Source organism: Haliaeetus albicilla, chromosome 24, assembly GCF_947461875.1.
Source record: "Haliaeetus albicilla chromosome 24, bHalAlb1.1, whole genome shotgun sequence".
In the NCBI taxonomy this organism is placed as follows: Eukaryota; Metazoa; Chordata; class Aves; order Accipitriformes; family Accipitridae; genus Haliaeetus; species Haliaeetus albicilla.
The window spans coordinates 14,250,207-14,267,124 of NC_091506.1; the positions used below are offsets into that span (position 1 = coordinate 14,250,207).

General features: G+C 56.3%; 1 protein-coding gene across 2 annotated transcripts in view; it reads right to left on the reverse strand.

Moving 5' to 3' along the window:
• Positions 1-8,055, reverse strand: part of NCKIPSD (NCK interacting protein with SH3 domain) — a 53,904-nt gene extending 45,849 nt beyond the window's left edge. Inside the window, exon 1 of one of the 2 annotated variants that reach the window (XM_069812206.1) lies at positions 7,806-8,055. In XM_069812206.1, the coding sequence (XP_069668307.1) occupies positions 7,806-7,976 (171 nt within the window). In that variant the 5' untranslated portion in view covers positions 7,977-8,055. The remainder of the gene's footprint in view (positions 1-7,805) is intronic. The other variant, XM_069812207.1, reaches the window with a different exon arrangement.
• Positions 8,056-16,918: the final 8,863 nt, after the last annotated feature.

The window sequence follows — 16,918 nt, forward strand, 5'->3', positions numbered from 1 at the left end:
AAACACTTCCAGTCCTCACAGCCCTTGCAAGTCTGCACACAAATGCGCCTCTTTAGTGAAATAAATTGAGCCAACTGTTACTGCCATGGCCAAGAAGAAAGCCTCAATTTAAGGTTTTCTCTCTGGAAGAAATGCAATGCACGCACATTTTAATATAAAAATATCTGCACACAGAGCTCTATTAGAACCTGTGGCATCTAAAATTTTGTCTATAGCATTGGCCACATAGGATGTCAGCATCTGTGAAGTCTAATTTTCTTGCGGACTATCTAATGCTATAGTTGCAGGCTAAGGCTGCTTGTACTTCCCTCCTTATAAACCCCTTCTGGAATTTATCCTTTTTCTAAGGCCCAGACTGACAGCTCATATGCTGAATACATAATCCTGGCTGGGAATGACAAAGTTTAAATCCTTCATGAGGGCGTGAAGCTGGGATGCTCTTAAAAATTCTGTTTTTATGTACATCTAAGCTATACAAGTAAGGGAAGAAAAAGAGGCAGCTGCTTCTGTTCCAGAACCAGAGCTCTCCTAGCAACCACCTCAAAAGACCTCTAGGTTTTTTTCTACTAAGAGTTCACCTGATGGGATGCTGGAAATCCTGGAAGGAAACACAAGAGTGGGATCATGAGAAGATGTGCACAAACACAAGCAATGCGGCTCGGCAAGCCCAGATACCTTCAAACTTCATGTTCAAAGACATCTGCCAATCCCTTTCAGCTCAGAAAGGGCAGCCAAGGCTGAGCTGTTGGTGCCCCGCTCAAGGCACAGAAAGCATAAGACTGATCTTCTGAAGCATCAAAACACAGTGACAGCTGAAGGTGGGACACCTTTCAAAAGACAGTGACGGCTGAAGGTGGGACACCTTTCAGCAGACCTGTCATGTAGCACATCCATCAGCTTGACTTGATGTTAGCACTGTTATTTTAGAGACATACCTACGCTGCTGGGCAGTCAACAACAACTTTCCCATGGGCTGACAGCAGTGTTGATCAGCTTAAGTTGGCACCAGCTAAATTTCAATGTTAATGAGAAATTCAGTTGAGCCACAACCCTCCTGTGGGGCCTCTTGCCCCACTTACGGGCAGGGGAGCAAGGTCTAGTGAAGAAAGCCACTTGCATGGAGTCCCATAGGGAGGTGGTGGCAGATCTGAACAGAATCCAGACTCCTATATGTTAAGCGCCTTGCTCAACAAATATATGCAATTCAGTCATTACTAAAGACTTTTTCCTGCAAATGGGGTGAGAAGAAGGGTGTCTACGTTTGCCGTCCTCCAGCATCAGAACCTCGCCAGCTATTTTGAATAGATGCTCCTAGTTCAAAACTGGCAGCTCTTCCCTTTGCAACGAGAAGTTGATCATCTTCCAGATGTAAACCAGGAAAGGATGTCTAGCCATCTTCTCCTGACAAAAAGCATTCAAAAACCATACAGAAGGCAGCCTGAAAAATCACAGATTTGGTCAGTAAAACTGCAAGATAACAGCAGGTGATCACTTGTGCAACACCGTGAAATGCTCATGGCAAGACCAGCACTAGAAAGCAGGGGTGCAAATGACCTGGCAGACACTGCAAACCTGTGGGGAAGCCAGAAACCAGACTGTGTCTGTCAGCTCTGGGCAAGTGCCTCTCCAAGGGCCTAGAAGAAAAAGGCACATTTCTTCTTTCCAGACTGCCCCCTCACCTTGCCCTTCCTCCAAGGTGAACAGAGCCACAGCCACATCGCTCAAGAGCAGATGTGGGGTCTCGGACATCTCCCTACTGCTTGCTCACTTCTGACCAAGACAGCCTTCATGTTGTTCAACCCTGAAACAGGCTTAACATTTCCAGCCCAAAGCTAACCCAGCGCGACCATGCATGCATCCACCCTGCCACCCCACCCATGCTCAGCCACTGTGCAGAGGTATAAGCCCAGACTGCCAATGCTACTCATACATGGGCATCCAGGTCACAAAGGCAAATTATAGCCGATATCAAAAAGCCTAATTATTTTTAATCAGTGTAAAAGCAAGAAGAACATGTCTTCACAGCCAAGCAAAAATAGAGGCTAAAGATCGTTAGCGTATTTCTGCTTTAATCATTCTGAACTGGGAAAGATTGCAGAACTTCTGGCTAAAATTTCAAGTCTTTAGCTACAGTCATTAGAAACGGTTATAATTCCCCTGACTGTGTAATTTAGTCTCAAGAATAAAACTTGATCTCAAAGCATTAGCAGCTCTGACACGATAGCATCTCTGTTATTGCGACAGCCCAGAGAAAAATGCTTCATTCTTCCAGTTTCTTGCATGTGTCAAGAAATGCAGCCTCAGCTGCAAAGCGCTACCAGCTGCTTATTCTCCAAAATAAAACTTTATTTTTAGCCTAAGTGCTTATTCAGGATCTGTGCGAGTATTGTGATTAAGCTCTCACACCCATTGAAAGCTCCGTCAAATCTGCAGCAGATGACAAATAACGATGCAGGTTCCAGTGCAGGAGATAGTCTGTACAACAGTCTGCACAATCATCATCTTCTGGTCAGGAGCAACGAGAGGAACTCTGCCGGGGTCAGGAGCAGCAAGTTTAAAGCTGGATTTTTATGTAGATAGAGGGAGAAACTCTTACAGCAAAGCACAACTGCCAAAGCTCAGTTTCCAGTGACTGGGGATTTGCTATCAGAACATCCGATCATTTGATTGACACCATAAAGCCAACTCCGTGCTCCAAAACCATCATCGTCTCCATGCTAGCGTGAAAGGTTTGACAGTACCTGAGCTACCACAGCTCACTGCTTCCCCAGCGGTCCTAAACCCGCACTGGCTCAGCACATGCTGCTCCATCACTGAACCAATGCATTTGCTATCCTGGCAGAAAAGCAACCAGATTAGAAACAAAGAGTTTTCCAGCAAGCCAGTGAACTGAATTAATTGAGAATGGGGCATGCCCCTGCCTGCAAGGAAAGGCAGCTCCTACGCTACCTCGCTCTGCACAATGCACTTCCAATCCTGAACCCATGTCAATGCTACAACGCGAACCAGGACAAAGGGGTTTCCTGCAAGCAGAGAGAGCTCAAAATTCACTCCTTCGCAGAAACCACTCTTGTTTTTGCAGCTTGGGAGGTGAAACACCACTCCTGTGCTTGCTTGGCGAGGACCACCTGTACTATGCCACTGTGCACTTGCTCATGCTGCAGGAGAATTTTAACTTGTTGCTAGGCTGCACAAAGCAGTCTCTTATTTTTATCACATGCCTGTTTATTCTTGTAGAAAAAGAAATGGCAAATAGCAATCCAAGGCATCCTTAAAACACTTGTTATACGCTCAGCTGGGTCCATTTTCTCACCAGACAGTCCAAAGCTTCTTGGCCATCGGCATACGCACCTTCACAGCCAGACAGCCCCCTTCTCGCTTCTCCAGAGGTACAACATGAAAGTGTGACTGACCAGAGAAGGCCTCAGCTGAGCAGAGAATCTAACGCCACATTGTAAACAAATTTCAAGTAATTTTGAAAAGGCTATTAATAGTAATTTCAAAGCTATTTCCTAACAGCTTAATACAGTTGAGCAGCTGATTTGCAGCAGCCAGCATGCTAAACCATTCCCACTTCACCAAGAAACATCCCCCTGCAACTTAGCACTTATTTTTGCACCCCTGACATGTAGCAATACAGCATTTTACAGCTGCCATTCCCCTCCTCGGCGTGTAATATTGACAATTCCATTGATGTGGAACACAGCCTGGGTCAGCGCAGACAAGAGACGAGGCAAGGCCAGTCATGGTACCTGGTGAAGACAAGAGCTGGAGCACAGTGTACACCTGTACGCAGGTCCCACGGCCAGCAGCAGACCACTGGGGCCAGCCCCTGCCCTGCTCCCTGCCCTACCAGGAGCAGAGCAAATAAGCCTTCCTAGCAGGCCAAGTGTCACCCATAGCTTGGCATCCTCAAGGACAGCAGCTCACTTTGCGCTCCTTGTGCTGCTGTGGTACAGTCTGAAGCCTTCAGCCAAACCTGGGATAACTCCAGATCCTGTTACAAAATTACATGTCCCCTCATAACAATAGCAACATATGGGCTATTTAACCCAAAGGAAGGACCTTTATTATTTGCTAGACTCGGCATTTGTCCCTTCCTGACACCAAGTGAACCTCCTGCTCCTAAGGAAGCCTTCTCAATTGAACATTTTACTGCTCCATATAAAGCCTTGAAAGGCCTGTCTTCTGCAGTGACTGACTCCAGAGGACACTCCAAGCTCCAATTTAACCTCCACGTTTTTCTGCCACTCATACGTCACTTAAGGATCAGCACACAGCTGGAGACAAAAGACCAAGCTCATGCCGACGGGCACCTTTCCATTCAGTCAGAAGCCACAGCACTCATGCTGACAGCTTCGCTGCAGCGATATTTGCCTGGCATTAGATATTAGCATTATCCTATGTACGGCTACCAGCCAGCACAGTGCTGGGGACACATTTTCACTTGTCTCAGCAGCAGCACCTGTCAGCCCCCGAGTTCGTTACGGCTTTGCTTGTTGCTCGTCACTGCTCGAGGTCTCCACCGTGGGTGTGCAGGGCCCGGGTTCAGCTGTGTGAGGTGGCATTTTGGCAAGAAGCTCACTCTGCTTGCGGTTCACAACCTGCCCCCGTTCAGCAGCATGCAGCCCAATCCTTCCCTGCCACTGCTTGATGGCTTCAGTACCTATCCCCAGAATGGCACTTGATTTGAAATGACTCTTAATAACTCAGAACAGAGCTAAAAGGGAACTACGGAAGAGTACAGTCAGCAGCAATATCAGCTGAAGTTGGGCGTTTCTAACTGACCCAAATTAACTGCACATTATTTGCACCTTCTGATGCCCTGGCTTGGCTCTAACTTGTTTCTTAGAGGCATTATACGTTTCTAAGACGGGTTTGTTGGTTTTTTCTTCCTCGCTACAACTAACCCTCTTTTAATAGCAACACTGATCCACAAGGATTTCAGTACAAAATTCTGCCGCATTTGCAATGAGAAGACATCAGCCAAGAATAAACTCTAAATAATAAATGGGAATTATTTTTTTCTCTAGAGAAGCCAAGGCATGAATCTCCTGTATCTTTGAAAGCTGAGCAAAAAAAACCAAAATCGAGAGAAGCTCAGAAGAAAGCCGATGCTCCTAACAGCAGACAGTAGCAGCGACAGCAGTCCAAGCCTCTCCCATGAGCATCCCCTCAGCAGCCTGCTGCGAGAGGCTTTCAGGAGATTTGCTGCTGTTGGCTGTGACTGTTGTGCAATGTATCGCTCACCTGGAACCTGACTGCACTGCTAAAAAAAGCCGAAGGCTTACTTTTACAATGGTGACTCCTGTTGGCCACTCTCTCTCCCTGCTAAGCACACTTAACACTAATCATTAGCTGTGGTTTTTCTCTGTTGTGATTGGGGCAGCATTAATTGCCTCCCAAATCGCTGTCACTAATTAGTCTCAGTGCCTTTATTAAATCAAAACTGGGTGACAAATTGTTTGCACTCTCATCCCAGACATTCAGCAGTCTCAAGCAAGCTTTCAGCAAGCAGATGCTTTCTCCCATGAATAAAAGGGGGTTCTGACTTCAGATCAGCTCTTCAGAGCTGGCAGGATGCAACAGCGGAAAGAAAGTCATGGACACAGAGCATCACTGCAACTGCAGAGCAGCAAATTAGATCCTGCAGCCTCATGCATCACCAGGCAAGTTCTGGTGCCGGAAACTTAATGGCCAAAAAAAGATGAGCGGATGCAGGGAAGGCTCTTCTGTTTCCTGCTACCAGGTCTAAGGGCATTTGCGAAAGTTACATTTGAACTAGAGGAGGGCACTCACAAAGTCACCAGCAATGCTGCTTAAACATTAGTGCGTTATTAATGGACTGTCAGGAGTCAGCCTAGGAGGATGCAAGCTATCTCAAGGCTGTAGCAAAATATAACCTTGAGAAATGAACGTAAAGTCCGCAAAGAAATGCTTTTCCTGTAAGATTTTGAAACTGGCACGAGCAAGGTGGGGAGATGCAGGAAGGCTGCTCCAGAAGACAGCCTGGGAGAAGGCTCCCGCACCCACAGCAGCGAGAAGACGTCATGCCACACAAGCAAACGAAGCAGGGGACTGCAGAGGGAAACTCATAAGCAGCAGCCTGGAGCAACGCCACTGTGGAGTTTTAAAATCTAGTAGTTTAATAAGGTCTTTGCTCCGTAACTAAATAGCTCCTGTAAATAGCTTAAGGGCTTATTGATACACAAGATGTCCCCTCCTGTCAGGCCATTCTGCCAGGCTGCAGACAAGCCCCAGCCTTGCAGCTGGGACGGCTCCTGATCCAAGCAGCCAGCAGAGAGACCCAGCATTGCCCTAACACACATACACACTCCCCAGGTAATGCTCATCTCACTGAAGTGTTCTGCGAAGCACACACCCACACTTACTTACAGGCTGAATTACCGCTAATCAGAAATTCAATGGCATCTGAAGGAGTGTCAGCAGCACACTGAAATAAAGGGGTTTGTCACCATTTTCAGCCAGACATTAAAAGGACCATTTGTACCATTCACGTGCAGTTACCCATTCACTGATGCAAAGAGTTTTCAGCATGCAGTTCCCACAGCTATCCCCTGAGGCCCAGAAGTATAAAAACCCCATGAATTAGCCTTATATGAAAGGCCTATTTTAATTTCAGAAGCCATGTTGTCCCTCAGAAGCCTCCACTAAACAGACCCCTGCAATGTACAAGCCATAAGCAACCTCCTCCTTGTGACACCCATGCAGGCACAGGGCTCACACCTGCAGCTGCCCAAGGTGCCCTCCCTCCTCAGATCCCAGTTAGGGCTGCAGCAGCCAGCCTGGACTTTCTGTAATTACCAGTATCACTGACTTGGCTGTAATTATTGTCATCACAGGTGCAGGCAGCTGCCATGGCTTCTCCCGGCCCCCAAGACAGTACAGGTCTGCTATTGGTGTCACAGTGTGTTGGTGGAAGAAGGACAACCACCCCCTCGCTGCCCTCTGGGTGCCAGGTGCCATGCAAATGGAAACCCTCGTGGCTGAACAGCTAGCACGGAGATGACCACATAAGCGCTGCTTACTTACACCAACTGGGGCTGCTAGTTGGGAGATTCCAGGGTTATCTAGTAATCAGGTACGCTCCTGGGAGGAGGATCCCCCTCATCATCTCCCCAGGGCATCATCTAGGCATTTTTCTGTCTTCCTCTCCCATTCTGCAGGAGTGAAGCCAGCCCTCCAGCCCCTCAGCTCCTAACCCACGAGTCAGCACCCAGGGGACCCTCACCTAGCCCACCTCCTCCGGATGAAGCTGCTGAGCTTTCATTTTGTCCCTGACCCGCAGAGCTGGTGCTCTCTGGACCTCAATCTCCAAACGTGACACCCACAGAAAACGTCTCCTGCCTCCCTTTAAACTCACGATTCTCACCCCTGGCAGGAACACGATATTCCAAAAGGTTCCTGCGCGCTGAAGTCCACCGCAGCGGGTAACCGCATCCGCGAGAACCGCGCACCCCGCTCCTCCCAACCGAGGCCAGCGGCTCCCAGAAGCGCCAGAGCCGGGACCGCAGCCAGCCCAGTCAGTGCGCTGGGTTGCTCCACACCACCCGACTGCTCCCGCACCGCCCGCCCCAGCACAAACCGGACCGGGGCCGGTCTTTAGCAGGAGCGCCCCGCGGCCCCCCCCCCCGACCCCCGCCTGTGAGGGGGCGGAAGGAAGAGCTGCCCAGCCCCGGGACCCCCAGCCCCCGGCGGTGCACACGACGGCCGGCGCGGCCGCCTCCCCCGCCAGCCCGCACCCTGCCGGGTCTAGGCCCCGCGGCCCGCCCGGCCCGGCCCACCTGCAGCCGCTGGAGGTAGGAGGCCGGCGCGTAGCCCGTCTCGCCGGAGCCGGCGCGGGTGACGAGCCACCAGTGCTGGTTGCTGCGCTCCAGCAGCAGGAACGTCTCGCCGGCGGCGAAAGGCAGCGAGTTGGGCTCGGCCGAGCGGAAGCTGTACAGGGCCCGGTACATGGCGGCGGCGGCGACACCGGCACCTCCGACCGCCGCGGCCCGGCTCGGCTCGGCTCGGCCCGGCCCGCCACGCCACACCCCCCCCGGCGGGGCCACGCCCCAGGACGTCACCGCCGCGCCACGCCCCCGCAAGCCATCGCACCCTACCGCCCCCTGGCGGCGCGGCGGCGCCGCCTCCCGCCGCCTCCCGGCCGTTCCCGGGTGCGCGGCCCCGCCCCCCGCCGCCGCCCGGGAGCGCGGGTGCCGCGCGGCAGGGGGCACCAGCGGCTCGCGGAGCGCCGCCGGGGCGGGGCGGGGGCGGGGCGGGGGCGGTGGAGCCCCGCCCAGGCCCGGCCCGGCCCGGCCCGCAGCGGCGGCGGGAGGCGGCCAGAGCCCCGGGACGGAGCGCCGGGACGGGCCGTTAGGCGGGAGCGGACGGCTCCCCTGCTCTGGGCCTGTTCGGGTCCCGGTGTCCCTCCGCCGTCCCGGCTTTGGGTCACCGCCGGCCCCGGGGGACTCGGCCAGAGCCTGGCCGCTGCCCCCACCCCCCGCCCATCGCCCGCCCTCGCACCGGCCCATCAGACCACCGTGCCCGGGCCGACCGTGCGAGCGCATCGCTCCCCCCCCCAAACTCCCCCCAGCCCAGGCGGGTACCCCCCGAGAAGCCCCTTCCTCTGCGGGTCCCGTAGTTCAGCAACCAGTGCCGTTAAATCCCCAAAGCCCCCGTGTAGTCGGGCGAGCCCCCACCCCAGGCACCGAGCTCTGCTCCCGGCACACGGGGGGGCTTCACCCCCTGCAGAGAACGGCCGTGCCCCGCTCCCCCCCCCCAGCATGGAAACAGGGCGCGGCCAGAGCCGCAGTGGACACGGTGACCGGGCACGTGGCCGTGGGGACGCGGATGCACTGCCCGTCAGGCCAGGAGCTCTCCGAGGGGACGCAGCCGCCCCCAGCCCCGTCCATCTCCATGCCTTGATGCCCCATTCCGGGAGAACAACCCTTTGGGCCACCACCCCAACAGCCCAAGACCCCTGCAAACCTCCCCAGACATCAGCGGCTTCCCTCAGGCCCCTGCTGCTCTTGTCGGGGGTCCGAGCCCCTCCTGCTGCCCTGGGGAGGTGGGTGGCAGCCCTGGCATCGCCCCCCCCCCCCCCCCCCTTCCCCAGCCAGGGCTTTCTCCGTGCTGCCCGAGGGACAAGAGGAATTTTCCACCTGGCAAAGCCAGCACTGAGAGCCCAGCATGGGGCTGACAGCAGCAAAGCGGCGGGGGGCTGGTTACGGCATCCCAGCGGGGCTGGTACACATGCTCCTGCAGCCGAGCCCACCGCAGAGACACCCCTCACCCATCCCGCCCACCCCTGCCATCCCGCCTGGATGCGGGAATGGAAGGATGCAGAGATGGAACGGTCCACAGACCCCTGCTCCCAGCAACAGGGGAGTTTAATTCATCCAGAAACCATCAACAATCAAATCCAGCCAGCAGTTATACAATAAAAGCCAGGCTTGTGGCTGCCACGGCCCCCTGCCTGCTCCCAGCGTGGCCCCACCAGCCCCCCAGTTTTCCCAGCACTGCTGGTGAGGTAATTCTGGCTGAGCCTGGTTACGGCGGTGAGGATGGAGGATGGACCAGGAGCGAGCGGTTGCCCAGGCTCTCCCGCTGCCAGAGGCATACCAGGAATCAGCCGAAGCCGGGCACGTTTGGGCTGGAAAGGCAACGAGGTGCTTTGAATGGGAACTGTGAGACACAACTGGGGCTCAACCCTTTGGGAGCTTTTCAGGGCCTGGGCTTCGTGCCTGGTCACGGTCTTTTCCAGATGCCCGGTGGGGGCACGGCATGATGGTGGGCAAGGGGTGGGCAGTTGGAGAGCAGCAGGAGGGCAAACCTTCCCACTTAGGGGATTATTACTCTTGGTATTACCCGGATCACGAGGGCTCCCACAGGGCCGGGATCCCCCCGCCTGCCCATCCCCTGCCCTGGGGACGGCCACAGTCTGTCCCGGTTTCGGCTGCAGTCCGTCCTGGTTTCGGCCACAGTGTGTGCCCTGCCTCGGGGTCTGCTCGCAGCCGTGTCCCCACTCCAGGTGAGCCCCGGCCACTGCCTGGCACTGGCCCAGCTCCTGTTTGCGCTGGGATAATGGCGCTTTATTTCCATGAAGTGGGCAGCACAGGCTGTGCCGGCAGGCGAAGGCGGCCGAGGGGGATGAAGGCACTCACCTCCCACACGCACGGCAGCAGCGGCAGCAGCACCCCGGACTCACCCTCTGCTCGGCACAGCGTGTCAGCTCTGCCGGCCGGCGACCGGGAAGGGGCCCGGATTTCCTCTGCAACAGCTCCCGCAAACCCTCCTGCACCCGGGTGCGATGCAGGGGGAGCAAAGAGAGCCTCCAAGGGTGTTCAGAGCCCAGGATGGATTCCTGCCGCTGAGGAATCGACTCCGAATTGCAAGGGCCAGGTGATTTATCATGGACAGGGAGGGGCAACGAGCAAAGATCCCGCTGTGTCATTTGCAGGTGACTTTTAAATCTGAACTTGAGACCTAAGATAATAACGCTTGCATCCCTTGCCCTCAGAGCCGTGGGGACCAGGATCACTGTAAGAAGGGCTCGGCGCGTGCACGGCAGCCTCCGCCAAAGCACCAGCAGCCCCCACGCACCCATTTTCCTCCCCGGGGCCACGGAGGGGAAGCGTTGCACAACAGCACTCATATGATTGAAATGCACACTTGCCAGCTCCATGTACACTTATATAATTCTGCACTGCCTGGTCGTCAACACATTGCAAAACAGCAGCGGGATCAATCGTTCTACTTTTAGGTATACAAATATTATTGTACTCCCGCCTGCCTTCTCTGGGTGAAAAGTCATACGGGATGGGAGGTGCTGCGAGGACCCTGGGCCCATGTATCCGGGGACAATGCCATCAGCGTGTCCCGTGGGGACTGGGAGTATCCATGAGTGGGATGGGGAGGCACTGGGATGTCTCCTGGGCATGCCCCTATCTCCTGGCAGCCCTCCCTCCTGGAAAATCTCACTGAAAGGCTGCGGATGGGACCCCCCAACTGGATGTCTCGAGACCCCCCACCACCAGCATCGGCCCTGCCACCCTGTTGAGCGGAGCAGGGCCACCAGGGGAGGGGACGGTCCCTGCCTGCACTACAGGCAGAAGGGACAGCCCTGTCTCACTCCTGCAATCCCGTGGCACAACTGACAGGGTGGGAGCAGCCCCAGCCCCTCCACAGGCAGTGCCACGTGCCCTCGCTTGCTCCAGGGATGCTGCCAGCAGCTCCCACAGCTCTGTGGGAAGCTGGTCCGGCCACGTCCTTTCAGGAAGGAGGCTTGCAGGTGGGAGAGCCACCAAGGCTGCCGTGGACCAGAGGCACCTCCGCAGCAGAGCAGGAGGGCGAGCCATGCGAGGCACAGGGCTGCGCTCTGCCTGCTCGCCCGCGGCTGGGCCAGCCCCAACTGCAGTGCATGTGGCAGCTGGGCGCTGCACAGTGCTGGGCGGCTGGCGCTCAGGACACATGCGTGTCCCTGCTCCCGAGCAAGATGTGGAGCTGGGCTCGCACACAGGAGGCAGGGACAGGTTTGGGCAGCTCTGTGTCCTGTGCCATATATACATCCCTGAGCAAGCCGGAGCGGCTGGCAGCTGCGAGTACAGCCCCGCGTCCAGCCTGCGCAGTGCGCACACCGGCATCACTTACAGGAGATCTCACCACTCCAATTACATCTGGTACCCTATGGGCGAAGCCCCAAAATCAACCCTGCTTCTGCAAACCCCGCTGCCACCTCTTGCCAGGGACACGGTGCTCCGTGTTGAGCCCAAAAACACCGGCGAAGGGCTGCTCTGCCAGCAGCCTCTGCCCCACGGAGCCCAACGCGTGGAGGAGCCGAAGCCGTCGGGGCACTGGGTGGCTCTGGGACCCAATCTACTTCCCCTGCCCGTGGGGCTGGGGCGTCCACAGGGCTCCTTGCGCAACTTGTCCTGCACAAATCCCATAGTGGGGCTGGCAGGGGCCCAGGCCCCTCCTGCGGCTGGGAGGAAGGAGCAGCCAGTTGCTGCCAACAGCTGCGCTTCCTGGAAACGAAGAAGACAGAAGGTCAGGAGAGTTGAGGGATGGCGGCGGGGGGACCGAGGGGATGCTGCGGGAAGGGGAAGGATTGAGGCGCTGCAGGTTGCAAGGCGAGCAGCACACAGCCCAGCCCGCTCTGCAGTTCCACGTCAGGAAAACAAGCTCTTTGGCTTTGCACAGCAGCACCCTGTTCTTCGTTAAGCTCTCTGCTTGCATCCTGACCTGATGAGCCCCTTGCCAGCCTGCGCACTCTGCCTGCCGGCATGGCCCCTTCCCGGCTCTCCCCCACCGGCGCAGCTCTGCAGGCTGCAACGCCGTGCTGTGGGAACAGCCATTTCAGGGAAATACCACTTTTTCTGCCATCAGCTCAGCAGCCAAGCTCCTTGCCTTGCCTGTGGTGTAAAACCTGGGTGGAAGCAGGATGGTGAGAGAAGAGAGGAGGGGACCTGGGGTAAAGTGCTTGGTAGTGAGAGGGCAGGGTGCACCACAGTGTGCGGCACTGCGCCCTGGGCTCCCCACGTCATCCTTCCCACCACAGGGCTGCCAGGGTGAAGGAGACGCTCTCGGGTTTCTGTCTCTAACCAAGCCAATGTTGCATTGCCCAATGTCACCCTTCTCACATCCTTTCCCCGTTGCACGTGCCTGGGCTGTAGCAGCAGATCCTGGCCCTGCAGGCTGGAGGAGCTCCCCTGCTTCCCTTTCAAAGAAAGATTGAAAAGACCCTGCGGGGCCAGCACAGCCTGTCATGGCTCGGCCAGTGGGGACATTGCTATGGTGCAAACCCAAGAAAGAAAAGAGGACAGAGCCCGTGGCTTCATCTGGAGCTGGCAGCCCAGCATGGCGGATGCCAGCCTGCATCACGTCAGGCTGCCTGCCAACGTCGCCCTTTGCTGTCCCTGCTCTTCATGGGGCAGGGGGGCAGGGACCGTGTCCCTGCTTGCACCCCTCGCCTGAGGGGGAGCCGTGGGCAGGTGGGTCGGTGCAGCAGGCACTGGCAGGCAGGTGAGGGGTGCTGGGATGGGAATCCCTGCTGGAGGAGCAGGGTGCTTGGCATGGTGGGGGCTGGCTCCGGGCACCCCAATGGGGTTTGCTCTGCCCTCACGCAGGCGGCTGAGTCGCAGGCTGGGTGAGAGGCGGCTGCAGGAGGCCCCTTAGCCAACCCTCATATCCATACAATTCAGGGAAGGCGGCTTTGTCCCCGGCAGCTCCCAGCTGGACACAAGCTGTTGCCGGTCCCCTCTGCCCTGCCCTGGATGGCTCCAGGGTGGCGCACCACTGCAGCTGGCCAAGTGGCAGCACAGGACCCTCGGTGCCCTGCACCGAGGATGGACCCATGTGCAGGATGGACAGACACCCAGCCCCACTATGGCATCACCATAGAAACAGCTTAAAACCAGTTTCATTAGCGTCCAGTTACACAAACTTGACCCACCACTATCAGAAACGGCGAAGGCACGGCTCCTTGGCCACACACAGCAGCCGCTGTCCCTGGGGCAGTGGGCACCATGGAGCTGCAAGGGGACAGGGTCCCTCTGCCCTCTTGCACTGGGAGCTACTGTGTCCCCAGCAAGGCTTGCGGCAGTGGGACGTGCCCTATGCCTTGCTGGGGCCCAAGCACTTTACGGCCCCAGGGCCATGGGGTGAGCAAGGTACACGGCTCTCCCTTGGGCAGGGGTCACTCTGCTGCTGCCCTGCAGGGATGCTGCCGCCCTGTGTGGATGCTGCTGCCTGGCCACAAGGAAATATTTTGCTCTTGCTCCATAAAAGCCATTTGTGCGTCCCTCCCTGCTGGCAGGGACCCAGCCCAAGGGAGGAAGTCCAGCGGCTACTCAAGAGGCAGCAGCACAGGATGGGGACAGTGCGGGGACGGAGGTGTCCTCTCCTCCAGGGGGGCCATGGGCTGTCCCTTGCCTCTTCTTGCTCCTGCCCTGCCTAGCCCCAATGCCAGGGAGGCCACCTACCAAAATAACCTGGCAGGTCCACAGATGCCCGCTCAGCCCCCCACCCCAGTCCTCAGTGCCTCGCCATCAAAGCGGAACTCATTTCACCAGAGAAGCCGGCGCCGGCCGCAGGAATGTGTTTCATCTCCGGCCAGCTGACCCGTGGCAATTCCCAGCAGCCACCCGTTTTGGGCTAGAAGTGACCTATTTACGTAAGGCGAGCTCCCTGTGAGCTCATGGCCGGCGCAGCATCACGCAGAGGAGGTGGGGGGAAGCAGGGCTGCGGGTGCCAGAGCCCAGCCAGGCTGGACCACACGCTGCCGCTCACCCAGCCCCTGCAAAGCCCCCGGTGCAGGGTCAGGCCCGGCACGTGGCAGCCACCCTGGGCGATGGCCTTGCCGGGACCGGGCTGGCAGGAAAAGGTGGGTCCTCTCTGAGCATCAGGAAGCGGCCAGGGAGGAGACCAGACACAGGGGAGCCGTGAGGGGACGTGAGGAACAGGGACGTGCGCTCAGCATCGTCCTCCACGGAGCAGAGGCTGCAGCGACCAGCACCGTGGAGGTGCCGCTGCCGGGGCTCAGTGCTCCCCAGGACGGAGCAGGGAGCCAGCCCAGCTGCCCCTTCCCAGTGCTCCTGCCGGCACAGCTTACTGCCCAGGGAGGACCAGAGCTGTGTGGAGCCATGGTCAGAGCACACGCAGCAAGGGCAGGATTCGTCCCCGGAGGGGAAAGCACTTTCTTGCAGAGGCAGAAGCCCCAGTTCCCATGGCACGCACGCCCCGGAGCCTGCTGGAGTGTTCTCTCGCAGGGGCATGGAGGCTGGGCTGCTTCATCACCACCCCGCTGCCAGCCCCAGCCAGGAGGGACGTCTCCAGAGCATCTGCCTCCAAGGTCAGCCTGGCACCGCCAGCCAGCAGCGGCCCGGCACCAATGGCGGAAAAACAGGAACAGAAAAGCCCTCAGGTCTCTTCCTCAGCCTGGCTGCTGCTCTCCGTTATTCCATCACGCCATCCTTCGCCGTGCCCTGACAGGCGGGTGACCCCCAGCCCCCTCGGCAACCACCCATGCCCTCCCCAAACCCCTAACCTGCTGGTCCCAGTCCTGTCCTCCGAGAAGCCCAGGCGCAGGGGTGATGGGTGGTGTGGGCGCTCGCAGGCAGGGGCCACGGGAGCCCCGCTCCCACCCCAGCGTGTCCCAGGCTGGCAGTTACGCAATTGCCTTTCCACAAACACAAGGAACTGCTCCGAGGGATTTGTGCAGAACAGCGTGGAAGGAAAACAAACCTGCTCCTGAACTTTGCAAGATAATATGTTATTCAGAGGGACTTGCCCTCTGGGTCTCCCCCTCTTTAACCCTTGAGGACATGATCTGGGCCAGGATGCCTGCGGTTTAGAACGTGCAGGTGAGGGAGATTTTTCCTCCTGACATTTTGCTCTTGCAGCTTTTTCAAAAAGGTCATCTCTGTCCCTGCTCCCCCCCCCCCCTCACACTGCTGCAGGCCCAGAAAGCTCCCAACCACCTTGTTGTTGCTTTACAGTGCTGGCACAGCCTCCGTTAATCCTCAGACAATATTGGCAAAAGGATTTTAGCAGCGCAGGCCAGGGCCCTCAGGGGCAGGGGCCACATTTGTCCCCCTGCTTTCCTACAGCAGCTGCAATTCCACCTGGGGTTTTATTATTATATCTGCACCCCCAAGTACTCCAGGTCTGGCTGCTGGCACCACACTGGTCTGAGACCAGGTCTAGACCCAAGCTTACACCACTGGCAACATTAGCGAGAAGGCAGCTCCCTGCCTGTACCCAGGGCCCTGTCTGCAGGCAGCAAAACAAAGAGGACTTGTTCTGGAGGCAGCTTGCATCAGAGCAAATGCAATTGTTCTCATCGGATTTTATGAATTCCCTTCAGAGTTCCTACGTAACACAAGTACATTAGAGGACTTTATCCCTGCTAATTTCAGACTACAAAGTCAAACCATGTATCAGATGAATCTGCACAGGCAGGCTTATTCATACGCAGCACCAGTGATGGGCAACCATAGCGCCTGCCAAGAGGCTTGTCATTAGCTCATTAGCAGAGGGCATCGCATTCTAAGCAGGAGAACTGTAAATGGAAACATCACCTTGCAGCCACAGACCCTCTCCCTGTGCCAGGCACTCTGACTCACACCTACGGCACATCTCAGGGACAGCAGACATTTTGCAATTGAAAGTGCCAAAAATAAATAGTCCCATCCTCCTCCAGAAAGCTTTTTTACAGCCAGTGCCAGGAGCACCTCAGGGGTAGCTCATGGGGCTCTCATCAGCTGCATCCAGCACCAGAGACTCATGAAGCAGCAACAAATGGCAAGTTAGGGATGGACAAACCTACCTCAGGGGGAAATCCCCCACATGCAGGCATAATATAGCAAAGTGACTGCAAGATGTAAAAATACCTGTTTAATACTGACATCAGTTTGTGCCTGAACACTATGGAACAAACAAAAAAAGCAACCACAAACTAATGTTGTAAGAGCAAAGGTAAAAAACCTCTTCAAAAAGTACAAAAGAGCACAGGACGACCATCAGAGAGACTTTGATCAGGAGAACTTGATAGCAACAGCCAGGGTATATGAAACCAAAGCTGCAGGGCTATAGCCCATTGAAGAGGGTGACCTTCCACCAGCAAATCTGCAGCCTTCCTCTCATATCCCACCTCTAACCTCCTAGGCACACCTGCGGGAAGGCAAAGGATGGGCCAGGGAGGTGATCCTGGCATCACCCGCCTCCCCAAACTCTTAATTTCTACATAAGCTTGCTGCTTTATCCCAGGCAACATCCCCACGCTTACCTCAGCACTTCCACACCCAGTTTTCTTCTGCACTATCACAATGACTTCCAAGCTTCACAAGGGCAGAAGTCATTTATCTAAAAATGGTTAGATAAATCCTTCAATTATTCACTGTCCTCTCACTTTCTGACA